Raw genomic sequence first — 18,354 nt, 5'->3', positions numbered from 1 at the left:
CCATCTGCTGGCAACTTTTATGGAGATGCAGATTTCATTTTCCAGCAGGACTTGGCACACTGCCCACACTGTCAAAAGTACCAATTGGTCTTATATATTATCCTAATTTTCTGATACACTGATTTTTGAGTTTTCATCGAATGAAATTCAATTTTTTTAAGATGCACCTGTACGACACTTGTGAGTGACCACTGGAGCTACAAAGATAATGTAGCTTAAAAATAATAGAGACCTATACCTATACTCTAAGTATCTTAGTAGCTCTGGTTTGCTTCCCTGTGCATCATAAAAAAGAGCAGGTAGAATTAGAGCGTAATTCAGCACTAAACAACAGAAACGCTCGTAAACGGATTTATGCTGCTTTGTGTTGATTGGCTGTGAAAGCTGATGTGTGATGGACTGTTCTCTGTGTGGTTTCTTTCAGGTACTGTTAGTGTTTGCCAAAGAGGACAGCCAGAGCAGTGGGTTCTGCTGGGCATGCGAGCGAGCAAACTTCAGGGTGAGCGTGGCTCGCACGCCCGAGTCTGCACTGCACAGCTTTCTGGAGAAGCACCATGACCTCATCATCATCGACCACAGACATTCCAGAAACTTCGATGCAGAAGCTCTCTGCCGGTAATATTGAAGGAGCCCTGCTCTCCTTCTCTTACATGAGTGTTTTTGGCATGGATAATTGCATGTTGAAGGGGCACTAAACCCTCTGATTTGAGGTAAAAAAAAAGGCAAAAAAAAAATTGGGAGGGGTACTTTGCGAGGGGCGCTGGATGATGTATGGGTTTAGGGGCAGGGCAGGAGGGGGAGCTGATTGGCAGTGCTGCAGCAGTGTGCCTCTGATAGCGGTGAGACCCAATTGGTTGGACTTCAGCAGGGAGGCGGTGGTATTGATTGACTGATTTGCATATTGTGATGTGTCTGCGTACCAAAGTACACGAAACATCATCCTCGCCATTCCCGCCTTTAGCACAGTTGAACATGAGAAGGCGCTGCAGAGGCAGAAATTACCACAATAAAAGCGTTTTTTAAAGGTTAGAAAATGTTTATGAAAATTTTAAGCAGGACTGGTATGTTTGATTACATTAAAGGAACACATTTCAGCTATTAATTAAAAAAATAAGATTTATGGATTTAGTGGCTTTTTAATGTGAATTCATGCTAGGCCACTTTTTTCATACTGTGTTAAAACAATACCTATGTATGCGGTATTACCAGGGGCAGGGATTTGCATAAGCTGCTCAAATTCTGGTTTTTTTTTTTTAACTGAAAACTGATCAAATATATAATTCAGTTTGTTTACAGGCTAAGTGAACACTGCACTCACTATTTACAGTTTAAGTCAGTCTTACAGTAAATGTTAAACCATTAATCTGAACCATTAAACAATGTTAAGCACAGAAAATCAGAGGACTTCCCTTAGTTACTTAGCATGATGATTCTGTTCACCACAAAACACACTCAAGTCTGTGTGACAGAAACTCCAATTTTAGAATGTTTAAGAACTTTTAGAACTTGAACATAACTTTAACATGCTTTTTTCCACTTTTTCCCGAGTTCTGAACTCAATTGCTACGCTAATTAGTAAATATACACAGAGTATCAGACAGCTCAGTTAGCTGTTTTTGACTAACTAACCTGAGTACTGATAATCAGGGGTGCAACTTCGTACTTTTTGAGGTGAATACAAACATACTATCGGCGCCCCCCACCCCCAAAATTATTTTTAGATGCAGAATATCAGTTATGTAATATGAAAAACAGCATTGGCAACCCCTGTTCTATAATTTATTAGTTCTATGATTCACCATCTACTTACTTACTTGTTCTGATCCGTTATAATGCAAATACAGCACCTGTCCTGCAGGTGCGCCATGACAGAAAAAAACATCCCTGTGTTTGGGAGGAAGAGACAGGAGGGTAGATGGGAAAGGAGAGGATGGGCGCCTGATTAGTGCTGTGCTTCTGTTTTAATGGAGTGTATTATCAGGGGCTTTGCCTGGGTATGTAAAAAACTGGGGCTCAGCCCAGTTAATTATATTAGTTTATTAGCTGATCAGTTAATCCGTTGGATCCCTACTAGCCCATCGCGCTCCGCAAAACCAGGAAGCTGATTGGCTGTTTCTCCTGAAAGGCGGAACTTGAACCGGCTTCGTGATTCGCGCCAAGAGATTTTCCATTTACAGCGGACAGCGGCCCGTCTCCTCACTAATAATACAGCTGAGCTGAGTGAAACGATTCAGGGCTACTGGAAGCCTAGGCCAGTCGACGCCCCTGTGTATTATCATACATGAACAAACAGATCTTACAGAAAATGCCGTCTAGAAATACATTTTTCGGCATCGATTTGGCGCCCCCTCTAGTGCAGCGCGATTTTTTCTCGATTTTAATGCTACTAAAGATACCTAAATTGAAGTAACCAATGGTGTCACTATGTTATCCTGACATAATCAGGGTACGGATGTCCACACAGGACAAATGTGATGTCATTATTCGTCACTGGGAGCCACTGGATCCCATAGATCCACTGCAGAAACGCCATGTCTTAAAGGCGATGCAGGCAAAGACGTGGTCCCACTAATAAGCCAAGCAATTTAAAAATATGCATTATTACCCACAATACCAGCCACCAATATCATAAGAGTAGGTGTGTGCGATATGGCCCTAAATTAATATCATGATATTTTATGTTTTTTTTTTTTTTTTTGCATAAACTATACTTCTGGCGATATGACAAAACACAGAATTACAAAAATTATTCCAAGAATACACTACTGCATATGATATGGCACAGACCTAACTGAGATATAAAAAAATTCAAAAATTTTATCAGATTGTAACAGAAGTCAATGATCCAGAATGTCATGATACTAATAATGCACTTCAGATAGCTCCGTATATCCAGGATTAAATTAAAAATAAATGATACTGAACAGATATAATCTGTCTCTAATAGATATATTATGGGAAACGAGAACAGTGTGATTTTTTTTTTTTTTTTTTTTTTAGATAAAAACAGCTAAAAAGTAGTACCCTGATGTGATATGGGTGATATGGCACAATATTTCAGGGTATTATATGGTTCACAATATAAAAAAATATATATTGGCGATATTATTGCGTACGATATGATAAAAGTTGTTGTTATTAAAATAAAAGCTTAGTTTTGCATATTTTAGCAGTTAATATAGTGTATTTTAAGCAGAAAATAAGGTGGCTAGTTATAGGGGAGGCTTTTAATCTAGTAGGTCTTGCCGCTGGGGGGCAAAACTATAGTTCTTAAAAAATGAGTCCTGGATGTTAATCTCCACATTTTTTTCCCGAAAACAATTTATTTAAATCAATAAAGCAATTCAATTTATTTACAGTTTGCTTAGATTTCCAAAGTTTTGATTGAAATGGTTAGTAATAGGAGCCACCACACTAGCTAGAAAGCTAGATAACGTTAGTTAATAGGCTACCTGTTAACATGCTAACCGCTAAACCACCGTCTTTATGACCGTGTTCCAAATAAATGAGGCTCAAATCTGCACACAAAATTAAGTGAATGATCTTAGGAGTGTTTTGAGGCAGACCCTGAAGACTGCTATATCCAGGTTTTGTGGCAATCATGAAACTTACAACTATGGTTGAGCTGTGTTTTTCCTCCCACCCATGTTGTTAAATTTGTTAGCTGCAGTTGTCAATATCTTGGTAATGCTAAAATCTCATTCTCACTTCAGATAAATGATCAGATTTAATTCAGATACTGTAGTGAAACTGCAGGAAAGGGAATCATGTTTGAGGAGTAAAGATAAGAACTTAAAGCTGATTTGGATACAGGATAAAAAGAATGCAGCTAGTTGAGTTCAAACTTGCACTACAAAAGAAGTCTCTTTATATTCACTTGTGAGTGTGAGTGTGTGTGTGTGTGTGTGTGTGTGTGTGTGGTATCTGGTTAAGTCATGTGTTAGTGAGTAACTGGAAGAGTGTGGCGTCTCTGCTGCTCTATCTTTAGATTCAGCCCCAACCAAAACAGTCTTATACACACACTGTGTATATGAGAGACAGAGGGAACTGTGTGTGTGTGTTTGTGTGTGTGTGTGTGTGTGTGTGTGTGCGTGTGTGGTTATTACAGTACTGTTAGTGTTGGTGAGTACAGTAGTGTTAAGTCTGTTTAGAGCACTGCTGACCCAACCAGTACACTGCTGCCTACCATTACTACTGTCCAGCCGTGTGTGTGTGTGTGTGTTCATGTCTTTTCGTGTCTTTGTGTGTGTGGGTCTGTGTGTGTGTGTGTGTGTGTGTGTGTGTGTGTGTTCATGTCTTTTCGTGTCTTTGTGTGTGTGGGTCTGTGTGTTTGTGTGTGTGTGTATGTTTGTGTATGTTTTTTTTTGTCTTTGTGTGTGTGTGGGTCTGTGTGTTTGTGTGTGTATGTTTGCTTGTCTTTGTGTGTGCATTTGTGTCTGTGTTTTTGTGTTTTGGTTTGTGTGTGTATGTTGTTTTTTGTCTTTGTGTGTGTTTGTGTCTGCCGGTTTGTGTGTGTGTGTGTGTGTGTGTGTGTGTGTGTGTGTGTGTTTGCTTGTCTGTGTGTGTGGTTTTGTGTGGATTTGTGTCTGTGTTTTTGCTTGTGTTTGTGTTATTGGTTTGTGTGTGTTTGGTTCTGAATGTTTGTGTGTTTTTTTGTTTGGGTGTTTGTATTTGGTTTGTGTGTGTGGGTGTTTGTGTCTGATTGTTTGGATGTGTGCTTTTGTTTGGATGTGTTTTTTTTTGTGTTATTGTGTGTGTGTTTTGGTGTGTGTGTGTGTTTTGGTGTGTGTGTGTGTGTGTGTTTTGGTGTGTGTGTGTGTGTGTTTTGGTGTGTGTGTGTGTGTGTTTGTGTGTGTGTGTGTGTGTTTTGGTGTGTTTGTGTGAGTTTTTGTGAGAGAGAGGGTTGTTTGTATTGGCCTCCTTATAATAATACTACATATTAATATGAAACATTATTAATATATAGAATCAATCTTTATACTGTGTCTATTTGGATTCACATAAAGAATCGGAAATGAATTATGTACAGAATTAAACTTTGTTTAGTTGTAGAACTGAACTGGATTCACACACAGCATCATTTAAGACACCATGTCCACCATGCTGAAATGTGACCGCTGGGGATTTACTTCAAATACATGATTGTGATTTAAATGTTTAAATCTGAAATTAATTGTTATTACAATAAAGTGTGTGTGTGTGTGTGTGTGTGTGTGTGTGTGTGTGTGTGTTTTCAGCTCCATCCGAGCACTGAGCTCCTCTCAGAACACTGTTATTGTTGCTGTTGTGAAAAGGTGAGTACACATACTCATGCTTACACATGCACTAATGCTCACACAAACACTTTACATGCACAAACCTGTACACACACAGATCATTAGACATTTATTGAGTATAGAAAATCAATAGAATATGAGTGTAGATGTGTGTGTTTTGTTGGTAGGCCGGATCGTGAAGAAGCCACTGTGATGCCTCTGCTATCTGCTGGATTTAACAGGGTAAGACTAATAATCCTGATGTATTCTAATTTAATGTTCATCACACTGCATTAAAACTAATTAAAATGCAGCACACTGTAATCACTCTGTTATTAAACCCAATTAAATAAAGTAAACGTTCATCACACTGTATTTAAAATGAACAGTGCAATGTAATGTCCATCAGTATTTAAAACTGTATTGTTCACACTGTAATTAAAACTGTTAAAATAAAAGGGTAATTGAAAACTAATAAAATACTTCTTCACATTTCTTCACTGTCTTTAAAACTAATGAAATACAGTCTTCCTTCACACTGTATTTAAAACTAAGAAAATATTCTATTTTTCTTTACTTTAATCTTCACACTGTCTTTAAAACTAATAAAATACAGTCTATTTTTCTTCACACTTTATTTTAAACTAATAAAATAGTCTATTTTTATTCACATTGTCTTTAAAACTAATAAAATACAGTCTATTTTTCTTCACACTTTATTTTAAACTAATAAAATATGGTAAAAACAGTCTATTTTTCTTCACACTTTATTTAAAACTAATAAAATACAGTCTATTTTTCTTCACACTTTATTTTAAACTAATAAAATATGGTAAAAACAGTCTATTTTTCTTCACACTTTATTTAAAACTAATAAAATATGGTAAAAACAGTCTTATTTTTCTTCACACTGTCTTTAAAACTAATAAAATAAATCTTAACATTTTATTACACTGTATTTAAAACAAATTAAATTATTCACACTGTCTTTAAAACTAATAAAATACAGTCTATTTTCTTCACACTGTCTTTAAAACTAATAAAATACAGTCTATTTTTCTTCACACTGTATTTAAAACAAATAAAATAGTCTATTTTTATTCACATTGTCTTTAAAACTAATAAAATACAGTATTTTCTTCACACTGTCTTTAAAATAAATAAAATAAAGCCTATTTTTCTTTACACTGTATTTAAAACTAATAAAATGGTCTATTTTTCTTCACTTTGTATTGAAAACGAATAAAATAAAGCCTAACGTTTTATTACACTGTATTTAACACTAATAAAATAAATCCTAACATTTTATTACACTGTATTTAACACTAATAAAATAAATCCTAACATTTTATTACACTGTATTTAACACTAGTAAAATAAATCCTAACATTTTATTACACTGTATTTAGAACTAATGCAATGCGTTGTGTCTCTGTGTGTGTAGCGCTATGTTGAGAACTCCAACATGATGGCCTGCTACAACGAGCTCATCCAACTCCATCACGGAGAGATCCGCTCACAGATCAAACTCAGGTAAAACACACACAAATAAGTACAGTACACTTTTATTGTGATATTAACATAAATTAATTTAAATAAAAAGTAACATATATCGAGTTATAATAATAAAAATGGCTCAGTTATTAAAACAAAGTTTCTGAAAATATGTCTTCAGCCGCTTTTTGAAACTGATTACTGATGCTGCTTATCTGATTTCAAATGGTTCCATTTCTTTGAAGCATAAAAACAAAAAGCTGCTTCCCCTCATCTCTTCTTATCTGATACACATTAAAATAGCATTAAAACAGCTGGCCTTAAATAATTAAATTACAATGATCTTAATGCTGGTGGGCTTTATACTTCTCTAGGGTAATGCTTATCCGCTCCACAGTCCTATTCTTTTGGCAGTACTTCTCAAGACTAGACAAGCTGTGTGTGTGTGTGCATTTGCACATCAGTGTCAGCAATGGGTACAACTTTAATTAATGTATTTGTAATGTATTACGACAAACAATAAATTAGAGCCATTGCACAAGTATTGACCATGGCCAGCACAATCATTTGGAATATCCTGAAGAAGAAAGTTATCACTGGTGTACTAAGTAACGGATGTTGAACCGGTAGATAACAGAAAAATTGTGGGTGCTGTAAACAAAGACTGTAAAACAGCTGTTATTGACATCAGCAACCACACCAGAGTGAAGATATCACAATCGACTGTTCACAGAAGATTTCATGAACAAAAATGCAGGGGCTTCACCAGAAGATCAAAACCACTTACTAAAAATTAATAGGAAGCCTAGGCTGGAGCCTATGGACTGATTGTGGACTAAGAAGACAAAGATCCTTCACCAATTTGATGGAACGGAGAAAGTTTCTTACTATTCCAAACATACCAGCTCATCTGTAAAACATGGTGTAGGTAATTCCATAGCTTGAGCTTGGGTTCATTTATCTTCATTGATGTACAGTGAGAAGTCTACAGAAACATTTTGTATATTAATTTGATGAAAGATGCAGCAAAACTGATTGGGAGATCCTTCATCATGCAGCGAGATAATGACCCAAAACGCAGCCAGAACTACAAAGTAGTTCATTAGGTGAAAGAAATGAAAATGATGTCACAAAAATGGTGCAGTTTTTGTAAGCAATGGATTTGCAACTAAATATTAAGTCTTATTCACTTTAATCTATTTTAAATATATCTATTGTATTTGCTCATATGAAAATTGAGTGGGTATAGACAGAAGGTGCTGAATCTTCTGAACTGTGTATCAGATCCAGCTGTAAAAACCTGGAAATAAAAGCTAAAATGTTGATCTTTTGTGTCATATTCATCTTTCTTTAATGACAAACACAAATGTTTTCAGTCTACAGTGAAAATAAAGGGCTTGGGCCTCACTGTTCCAATATTTTTTAAGGAGACTGTATATACTCACACATGTAAGGGGTGGGCGATATAGCCCTCAAATAATATTATGATATTTCATGGTATTTTTTGCGTTAACGATACTCTTGGCAATTTGACAAAACACTGAATTATTTTAAAAAAATAAAAATCAAGAATACACGACTGCAGCTAAATGAAATTTGTATTTTATTATTGCATACGATATGACTTGGCACATCCCTAACTGAGATATTAAAAAATACAAAAATTCTATCAGATTTGTAACAGAAGTCAATGATTCAGAATATCATGATACTAATAATAATGCTTTCCACATATCTCCATGTATCCGGGATTAAAGTAAAATAAATAATACTGAACAGATACAGATATCAGGGTATTATTGCGTACAGTATTATTGTGTATGATGCAATAATATAGCACACCCCTAACACACGTATATATTGTTGGTGATATAATTGTGTTTGTGTGCTTTTAGAGCTTGTAATGCTATTTTCACGGCTCTGGAACAGAGCCAGGATGCCATCGAGATCAGCAATGAAGACCAGCTAATACAGGTGAGTATCTCTCACCCACACACACACACACACACACACACATACACACACACAAGCAAATAACAATACTTTTTTTTTTTTTAAATGTGTTTTTACCCCTCTTGCTCTCCCTCTCAGTATGTTAACCCTGCGTATGAGAGTGTAATGGGGTACCAGCAGGGGGAGCTGATGGCCAAGGAGAACGTTGAAGTGCCTAAAAGTGAGAAAAACAAACCCGACCTGCTGGAGAGCATCAACAACTGCATCCGCAAGGGAAAGGTGAGGGGGGCGGAGCCTGCGTGCGCGCCAGCATGCATGTGTGTGTGTGTATTTAAAAGTAAAGGCTGCACATCAGTAGAGGCAACGCTCAGTGTGAGGCAACTTCACACAGCAGAAAGGTCACACACACAGACACACACACTTGAAACAGTCTGTGCAGCCGTGGGGAAGCAGATCAAACGGGGCAAGTGGCTATTTTACTCCAGCGTGACCAACACCACCACCACACAGAGCCCTCAGACCCGTCGATCTGATTATTGATCAGAGCAGAACAGTGGTATAAAACCTCTCAACACATGAACAGATTTTTTTTATATATATATAATTTTATTTCATTTTTTTTTTTTCTCCCCAATTTAGCACAGCCAATTACCCAACCCACTCATTAGGACTCCCCCTATCACTAGTGATGCCCCAATGCCACCGCTTCTTTTCGAGCTGCTGCTGATGCAGCATTGCCGAGCAGCATCACAGCGCACTCGGAGGAAAGCGCAGCGACTCGGTTCTGATACATCAGCTTACAGACGCCCTGTGCTGCGGACATCACCCTAGGAGTGATGTGGGGAGAGAGTGCCATCTACCCACCCGTAGAGACTAAGGTAAATGGTGCTCCCTCTGAGCGCCGGCGCTTGATGGCAAAGCTGCATGAGCGGGGGTTTAAACCTGCAAACTCCCGCTCAAAGTGCCAGCGCTTTAGACCGCCTAAACAAATTTTAAGATTTAGATCAAATATAATCACGGCACTTTGCACAGTTGCACAGTTATCACTGTGTTTACAGTAGCTCTTGTATCAGTGCTATGAGCAGTGCCATGATTGCTCACGTAACCACTTTTTTATATATGTTAGAATTGGGCTGAGACAGAAATGGCTCCCTACTCCCTCATAAATGTTGCACATTATCATGCCCCAGCACTGGTCGCATAAACACACACAGGTGAGAGGGTTGAGCCGTGTTTAAAAATCTGCATAAACACACTAAACTGAGCTCTGTATTAAAGTTAGTGAAGCTCTGAGCTGATCAGGAAGATATTAATCTCTCTGCCTGTTATATTTACACTGTTTACAAACATAATCCTCACATTAATAATGAACTACATGCAGAAATGTCTAAAATCAACAGCATACGCCGGTTCGAAATGTTGCCAGATTGGGTGGTTTCATGCTAAATGTCCAGTCGTATTTGAAATTGTCTGATTTTTTTTTTAAATTTTGGAGATTTAACTCAGCAGTGTTGTACTAATGTACCACCCATCATTGCAGAGACAGAGCTTTTAGTCCTGCTGATGGAAATTTTAATAAGTTGTGTTTGTGTTGGTTATTATATATGAGTATTTACTTCCTTTGTTGCTTGTAAGTTTATTTTTATGAACTGTAATCATTTTTTTTGGTTATTGTGTCTTATGGTACACTAAACACATATATAATATACACATGCAGATAAAATCATCATGTAATTAGTGATATTTAAGGTAAGGTATTTTATTTAACCCTTGTGTGGTGTTCATATTTTTGTTACTCGTTTACTTTGTTACTTGTATTTAATTCAGCAAAATTAAGCAATTTTACATTAAAATGCTTTACACATGCTCGCTTCACCTAAATTGCAAGCAATATAAACAGCTTACATGGTTAATATTTGCCATTTACCTTTCTTATGTTACATTTCTTTCAAAAAGTGCTACTCTTTTTTTTTATTATTTTTTTAATAAAATGTAAAAGAAAATGAATTAAACTCAAGATATGAGTAGAAAATTGGTTTAGTTTCAAATTTACAAATGAAGCAATGTTTATTAGCCCTTGGCCAAACATACTGTATGTAATATAAATGTGTAGGGGGGGGGGGGTGTACAGTGTGTGTTTATCAAAAATGTGTTTTGACATATGTTTTTCACAAAAAATGAGCCAATGCCAATGAGTTTGAGTTAGAAAAAATATTTTTTTAGTATCATTTGATGAAAAATGAAAACGGGTCCCACAGACCCGAACACCACACAAGGGTTAAAATCATGTTGGAATAAACCCTGTAATACTGTTGATATGCTAAACACCAGCTCATTTGTCTTTGGGCAGTTTTCTCTGCATTTTGGCAGATTTGACACACGTTTTACCCAGTGAATTAGGTTTACCTGAATCCCACTATAATAATATGGCAACCCTGGTGGCTCGCTGTCTGCTCTGTTGGTTTGGCTGTCTGTTGCATACAGCGAGACTCGCAATGCATTCTGGGACACATTCAGCTCACGTAGTATACAACGATGTTTACTATAAATCATGGTACATTGTGGGATTTTATAGTGCCCTCAAAATCCTGTTCGAATTTCCCCTTATGATTCAGACACTCAAAGAAAAATGGCTGACATGCTCAATAGTGCCTTAACTAGTAAATAATCACATTTTGGTCACATGTTATGTTAATGGGCTAAACAAAACATGGTCATGAAGTTCTTTAAACAAAATCACTCTCACTTAAAGAGATATCCCCAGATATTCTATTCTTACCAGTTTCAGTCCCTTTAAGAAAGAGGCGTTTCAGGGCTCTGACACTTTTATGCAAATAAGCAATTTTGTTGCTGGCCATGGCATGTTAATACTTAGCATGTTTGTGTTAGCTTGCACTAAATGGCAAAACACAAACAAGTGTATAGTCTATACTTAACTGCAATAGAAGCACAAAATTATTTGAAAGTACTTAATCTCCCTCATCTGCTGCTGATATGCTGACAGAAGGTACAGATCTCTCCCTCAGACGAAGTCCGCTGGATAATCCTGCTGTGTAAAGTCTGAGGTTCTTAAACAAAATGACCGAAACAGCAGATCTTAAACAAAAATCTAGTGGGTGGGGTTCTGGTGGGGTTGACATTACAATAAGGGAGCATCCAAACTATGTCATGAAAACACCTAAATGAAAATCGAAAAAGAAAACACACAATGGTATTTGCAAACTAAAAATAAAATAAATAAAAACGTTACCATTGCATTTTTATTTTAGTTTTGACATTTACTATGCAGTTCGGCAAGAAAAGGAAATGCCAAAGTGAAGCTTTTAAATATTTTTTCACAATTAGCTTTTTTTAATTTTAGATATGGTAATGAAAATGAAATGGCAAGAAGCCTTTTTAATTTGGATTTTATTTATCATCACATATGACCCGTGCTCAAGTGAAAAATTGAATTGTAAATTAGGTGATTTAATTTTGTTTCTAATTTTTAAAGTGGTATTTGCATTTTTATTTTAGTGTTTTTTTTTATTTTTGTTTTATTTTTGGCTAAATTTACTGCTTATACCAAACGGCTCATAGAAGCATATGATTCCTGACATCAAACTCTTTCATCTGACATACAAGAGTGAATGGATATATTTTTGTTTGTGTTTGAAGTATTTTTAGAGGCACTACATATACAAAAGCACGCAAAAAGTGATTTTTGCATAATATGTCCCCTTTAAGCTAATAAGGGAGGGGAGAAATGCCAAATCTGTGGAAAAAAGTACGCTTAAAAAATGGAAGATAAAAACTGTGTTTGTGTGTTTTTCAGGAATGGCAGGGTCTTTATTATGCCAAAAAGAAGAACGGAGACAGCGTCCAGCAGAATGTGAAGATAACGCCTGTCATTGGACAGGGAGGGTGAGTGACTGACCTCCTGCTCCTCCTTATCTCTTTATCTTTACAGAGCATTTCTGAATTCTGATGGTCTGACCTCTCACCTCTCTCCTGCAGTAAAGTCAGACACTATGTGTCCATAAACAGGCCTTTAAACGACAATAACAAGGTATGAAACAATCTGCGCACACACACACACATTTCTGTTAATGTTAAAGATATACTATGTGAACAAAAGTATTGGGACACCAATATTGTTCATTGATTCTTCTGAAATCAAAAGTAATAAAGAGTTTTTACTGTTTTTGTTAAAATATTCCTATTCTAGTCCTATTCTATTGGCAGTACTTTTGTACAGGAACTATAGCTAGTAGCTGATTTATTTTATTAGAAAGGGTTTTCACAAGCATTTGGACATACAGTACCAGTCAACAGTTTAAACACACCTTAAACTCAGAGTTTTTTTCATTATTTTAAAATGTTCAACGTTGTAGATTTTAATACCAAAGTCATCCAAACTATGAAGAAAAACATATGGAATTATTTAGTAAACCATAATGTTTTATATTCAAGATACTTCACAAAGTAGCACTTCTTGAATAGATAGAGACAGTTTTGCACATCTTGGCTGATTTTTTTTCAGTCAGTTTCATGAGGAAGAGTCTCCTGGAATTCAGGCTTTCAGTTAACAGCTGTGCTGAACTCATCAAGAGTTAATTACTTGAATTTCTTGTCTCTTAATGTGTTTGAGAGCATCAGTTGTAAATTAGTGAAGAGGTAGAGTTACAGGTATACAGTGAATAGCTCTATTTGAATACTGTTCTAATCCAGATTATGGTGAGAGCTACTCAGATATATAAATAAATAAAGGTCAGTCAATCCGAAACATTTAAAGATCTTTGAAAGTATCCTCAGGTGCAGTCACCGCAAAGACCATCAAAAATGTTATGACGAAACTGGCACTTATCAGGAGCGCCCCAGGATCAGTACCAGCCTCAGAAACTACAAGTTAACAGCACCTCAGATAAAAGAACCTAAATGCTTCTTCAAGGGGTATTTTGGCTTGTTTAAGACTTTTAAGTTACGACATGATTCCTTATGTTTTCCTTCTGGATCTAGTCTGGATGACTTCAGTATCCATTTACGATCTACAATGATTTGACTGGTACTGTATTTTGTATTTACCATATAAATCTAACCATGTTAGATAATGAACTGCAGAGCCCACTAAATTAAGCTTTTATTAATATTTAACATTTTCTTAGTTTTGATTGGCCCGTTAAGTTTAAATACTGCTTATACAGGGGTTCGACAATGAAACTGAACCACCTGTCATCTTAGTGTGGGAGGTTTCATGGCTAAATTGGAGCAGCCTGGTGTTCAATCTTCATTAATTGCACATTGCACCAGTAAGAGCAGAAAGAGTGTGAAGGTTCAGTTAGCAGGGTAAGAGCACAGTTCTGCTCTAAATATTGCAATGCACACAACATTATGGGAGACATACCAGAGTTCAAAAGAGGACAAATTGTTGTTGCACGTCTTGCTGGTGCATCTGTGACCAAGACAGCAAGTCTTTGTGATGTATCAAGAGCCACAGTATCCAGGGTAATGTCAGCATACCACCAAGAAGGACCAACCACATCCAACAGGATTAACTGTGGACGCTGTAAGAGGAAGCTGTCTGAAAGGGATGTTCGGGTGCTAACCCGGATCGTATCCAAAAAAAACATAAAACCACGGCTGATCAAATCACGACAGAATTCAGTGTGCACCTCAACTCTCCTGTTTCCACCAGAACTGTCCGTCACCACAATCAATTATTGTGGTCTAAAACCAGGTGTTTCAGTTTCATTGTCCAACCCCTGTATGTGTTTTGTTGAATAATGACCTGAGCTGCTGCCCAGACCCTCCTCCCCCCACATCCTTTACTATAATTAAAAACCTGATGTGAACATCATGCTCATCATTCAGATGACTGAAATGCATGGTCACTGCACCCAAATCCTGTCACTGAATTAAACTGCAGTGTGTGGAGGCTGACCGTCCCCCCGGCGACTGGGTGTTGATGTTTTGCTGTGTGAGTGTGTAATGGGTGTAAATGAGGTAATTAAAGTGTATTTGTGTGCGTGGCTGTGTATTCCCAATAGTCAGTGCACAGTGTGTTGCAGCATGTCTGTGAGGTGAGTGTGTGAGAGTGTGTGTGTAACGTGTTTGTGTGTTCTTTTACAGTCTGAACGGTCGAGTGAACGCGTCCAGGCTGAATCACAGACAGGTAAGAAGCTCAGAGCCAGTGAATTACACACCAGTAAAGTGTGTGTGTGCGCCTATGTGTGTGTGTGAGGGATTTCTGTCATCTAGGTCACTGAATTGTGTAGCAGTGTAAAACAAAGCACCGGCCACCAGACTTAATATAACCAGACTTGTAGGGCTCTCTGATTCCCATGATGTGGATTTCACTTATCAAGACAGAAATACACACATTTAGAATATAAAACAACAATATTATCAAATTTCTACATTAATTCACAGGTGTCAACACGCAGACACATATGACCCCCCCCCCCCCCCCTCCCCCCCAACACACACACTCCAGCAAGAACATAGACGTATGTAGTCTAGTATGAAGATGATCCGTGCAGAGACTCAAGAGAACTCCAGACAAACTCCAGTCCAACTAAACTTCTTTAATATATTTACTATATTCTACTAAAATACATTCATTTACAATCAGCATATATGCAGCTGAAACAGGGAACAGCCTAGTGCAGGAGTGTCCAAACTTTTTTTGTTGGGGGCCAGAAGGAGAAATATATATGTGCAGTCATGGGCCACAGACTCTGTAATAAAACAAATAATAAAATATACTACTTATAATAATACATGTTCTTGATTTCTATCATTTACACACCATTTTATTTGAGTTTGACAGTGATGTTTAAAATATTTTCAAATTAATGTTTCGTTTCATAATGGCTCTTAAAATTATACTCTTATGCTCTTAATTAGGCAACTGATTCCTGACAAATTAAACATGCACACTTCCCAACATGCCTGAAAATTTCTGCATTTGCTGTCCATTTTTAATTTTTTTGGAATTGTTAGAGTCTAGAGTCCCGTTTTCTGTGCTACAACTGTACACTCTTGCTGTTTTTAGACTCTTGGGCCCGTTTTCCGCACTACAACTGTACTCTCTCGCTGCCTTTAGACTCTTTGGCCTGTTTTTCTGCGCTACAACTGTACTCTCTCGCTTCCTTTAGACACTTTGGCCCATTTTTCTGCGCTACAACTGCACAATCTCGCTGCATATAGACTCATTTGCCTGTTTTCCCCACTACAACTGCGCATTTTCGCCTCTTTTAGACTCTTTGGCCCGTTTTCCTGCACTACAACTGTACTCTCTCGCTTCCTTTAGATACTTTGGCCCGTTTTTCTGCGCTACAACTGTACACTCTCACCGCATATAGACTCTTTCGCCTGTTTTCTTGAGTTGATGCTTTAACTTCTACAGACGTATTTTTTAACTCTAGTATCTATACTTCTACCTACAGAGTAATGAATGTGAATACATTTCACACCTTTGTTTACTGATTATTATTATTGTACACCATTGCATGGGGGTATTTTTTTAAGTTGTTTTGTGGCTGCAGACACTCCCTAATTTTGCTTAGTTCGCTGCTGTATTTCACTTTTTAAATTTGGTGAAGTGAAGAGTGTAGATTCTGCCCTCTTGTGGGGAATATGGTAAATTGCTAAAAAAAAGAATAAATAAATAAATAAAAACTACAGCTCTATAGATGTTTGGATATGAATAGTTCTATTCTATACCATATTTTAGTAATTAACCCAAAATATTTAATTGCTATTGTTTGTAGAATGTAGTTTAGTTTAATTTATTAAGGAAAATGTTTAAGGAAAATTATTGGACCTGAACAGGGAAATAAGAAATTTCTGGATAAATAAATAAATAAATAGATAAAATGCCAGGAAAAACATTCATCTGTCAGCCTGAAATGTACATAATCTAATTTTTACTGTAAAGCATGGTGATGGTAGTGGTAATGTAATGGTTTTTAGATGATATGCAACATCAGGACTTTGCTACATTGAGGAAAATAATTTTGCATTACATGTAAGAACATTAAAGTGTCAGGTCATTTGTTTTACCTATTTTTGACTTTGTAACTGCAGTGTGAGTGTGTTTTTGGCTGTGTTACTGTAGTGTGAGTGTGTTTTTGGCTGTGTTACTGTAGTGTGAGTGTGTTTTTGGCTGTGTTACTGCAGTATGAGTGTGTTTTGGCTGTGTTACTGTAGTGTGAGTGTGTTTTTGGCTGTGTTACTGCAATGTAAGCGTGTTTTATACTGTATAACTGCAGTGTGAGTGTGTTTTATACTGTATAACTGTAGTGTGAGTGTGTTTAAACTGTGTAACTGTAGTGTGAGTGTGTTTAAACTGTGTAACTGTAGTGTGAGTGTGTTTTTGGCTGTGTTACTGTAGTCTGAGTATGTTTTTGGCTGTGTAACTGTAGTGTGAGTGTGTTTTTGACTGTAACTGCAGTATGAGTGTGTTTTTGGCTGTGTTACTGTAGTGTGAGTGTGTTTTTGACTGTGTAACTGCAATGTAAGTGTGTTTTATACTGTATAACTGTAGTGTGAGTGTGTTTTAAACTGTGTAACTGCAATGTAAGTGTGTTTTATACTGTATAACTGTAGTGTGAGTGTGTTTTAAACTGTGTAACTGTAGTGTGAGTGTGTTTAAACTGTGTAACTGTAGTGTGAGTGTGTTTTAGACTGTGAAACTGTGGTGCCAGTGTGTTTTAAACTGTGTTACTGTAGTGTGAGTGTGTTTTAGACTGTGAAACTGTGGTGCAAGTGTGTTTTAAACTGTGTTACTGTAGTGTGAGTGTGTTTAAACTGTGTAACTGTAGTGTGAATGTGTTTTAGACTGTGAAACTGTGGTGCAAGTGTGTTTTAAACTGTGTTACTGTAGTGTGAGTGTGTTTTAAACTGTGTAACTGTAGTGTGAGTGTGTTTTAGACTGTGAAACTGTGGTGCAAGTGTGTTTTAAACTGTGTTACTGTAGTGTGAGTGTGTTTAAACTGTGTAACTGTAGTGTGAATGTGTTTTAAACTGTGTTACTGTAGTGTGAGTGTTTTGTAGACTGTGTAACTGTAGCAGGATTTTCTAACATTTGCTGGGAGCTAGCTACCGTTACTGGGGAGAGAACCAAGATTAACGTAGAGCTAGCTAACATTAGCATAGAGCTAGCTAACTTTAATGGGCAGAGAACTAAGGTTAGCGGAGTTAACATTAGCGGCAAGTTAGCTATATTACTGGGGAGAAAACTAGAGTTAGCGGAGAGCTAGCTAACATTAGCAGTGAGCTAGCGAACATGCTAACATGTTCTGCATTACAAAAGAAAATTGCTAACAAATGCTAACTCTTAAGTTTTATTTTGAATATAATAATTTATTTTCTACTTAAGAAATTATGACTACATTTTTGGACCTTACATTATATGTATCGAGGTGATAAAAAGGTCTTAAAAAACATAAAATTTGACTTTTAAAATGGAGCAAGAACCCTGTGTAGTGTGAGTGTGTTTTAGACTGTGTAACTCTAGTGTGAGTGTGTTTTTGGCTGTGTAACTGCAGTGTGAGTGTGTTTTTGGCTGTGTAACTGCAGTGTGAGTGTGTTTTTGGCTGTGTAACTGCACTGTGAGTGTGTTTTAGACTGTGTAACTCTAGTGTGAGTGTGTTTTTGGCTGTGTAACTGC

The 18,354-nt window shown here is 36.9% G+C and overlaps 1 protein-coding gene across 1 annotated transcript in view; it reads left to right on the top strand.

Annotated features, from left to right (window-relative positions):
• pde8a (phosphodiesterase 8A) overlaps nt 1–18,354 on the top strand; it is a 104,645-nt gene that overhangs the window by 67,705 nt on the left and 18,586 nt on the right. Inside the window, exons 3-11 of the mRNA XM_049483417.1 lie at nt 425–615; nt 5,238–5,294; nt 5,444–5,498; nt 6,700–6,788; nt 8,645–8,723; nt 8,841–8,981; nt 12,517–12,605; nt 12,699–12,750; nt 14,811–14,853. Of these exons, the coding sequence (XP_049339374.1) occupies nt 425–615; nt 5,238–5,294; nt 5,444–5,498; nt 6,700–6,788; nt 8,645–8,723; nt 8,841–8,981; nt 12,517–12,605; nt 12,699–12,750; nt 14,811–14,853 (796 nt within the window). The remainder of the gene's footprint in view (nt 1–424; nt 616–5,237; nt 5,295–5,443; nt 5,499–6,699; nt 6,789–8,644; nt 8,724–8,840; nt 8,982–12,516; nt 12,606–12,698; nt 12,751–14,810; nt 14,854–18,354) is intronic.

This window comes from Astyanax mexicanus, chromosome 9 (assembly GCF_023375975.1).
Source record: "Astyanax mexicanus isolate ESR-SI-001 chromosome 9, AstMex3_surface, whole genome shotgun sequence".
Classification (NCBI taxonomy): Eukaryota; Metazoa; Chordata; class Actinopteri; order Characiformes; family Acestrorhamphidae; genus Astyanax; species Astyanax mexicanus.
This window is presented reverse-complemented; position numbering and strand designations above follow the sequence as displayed.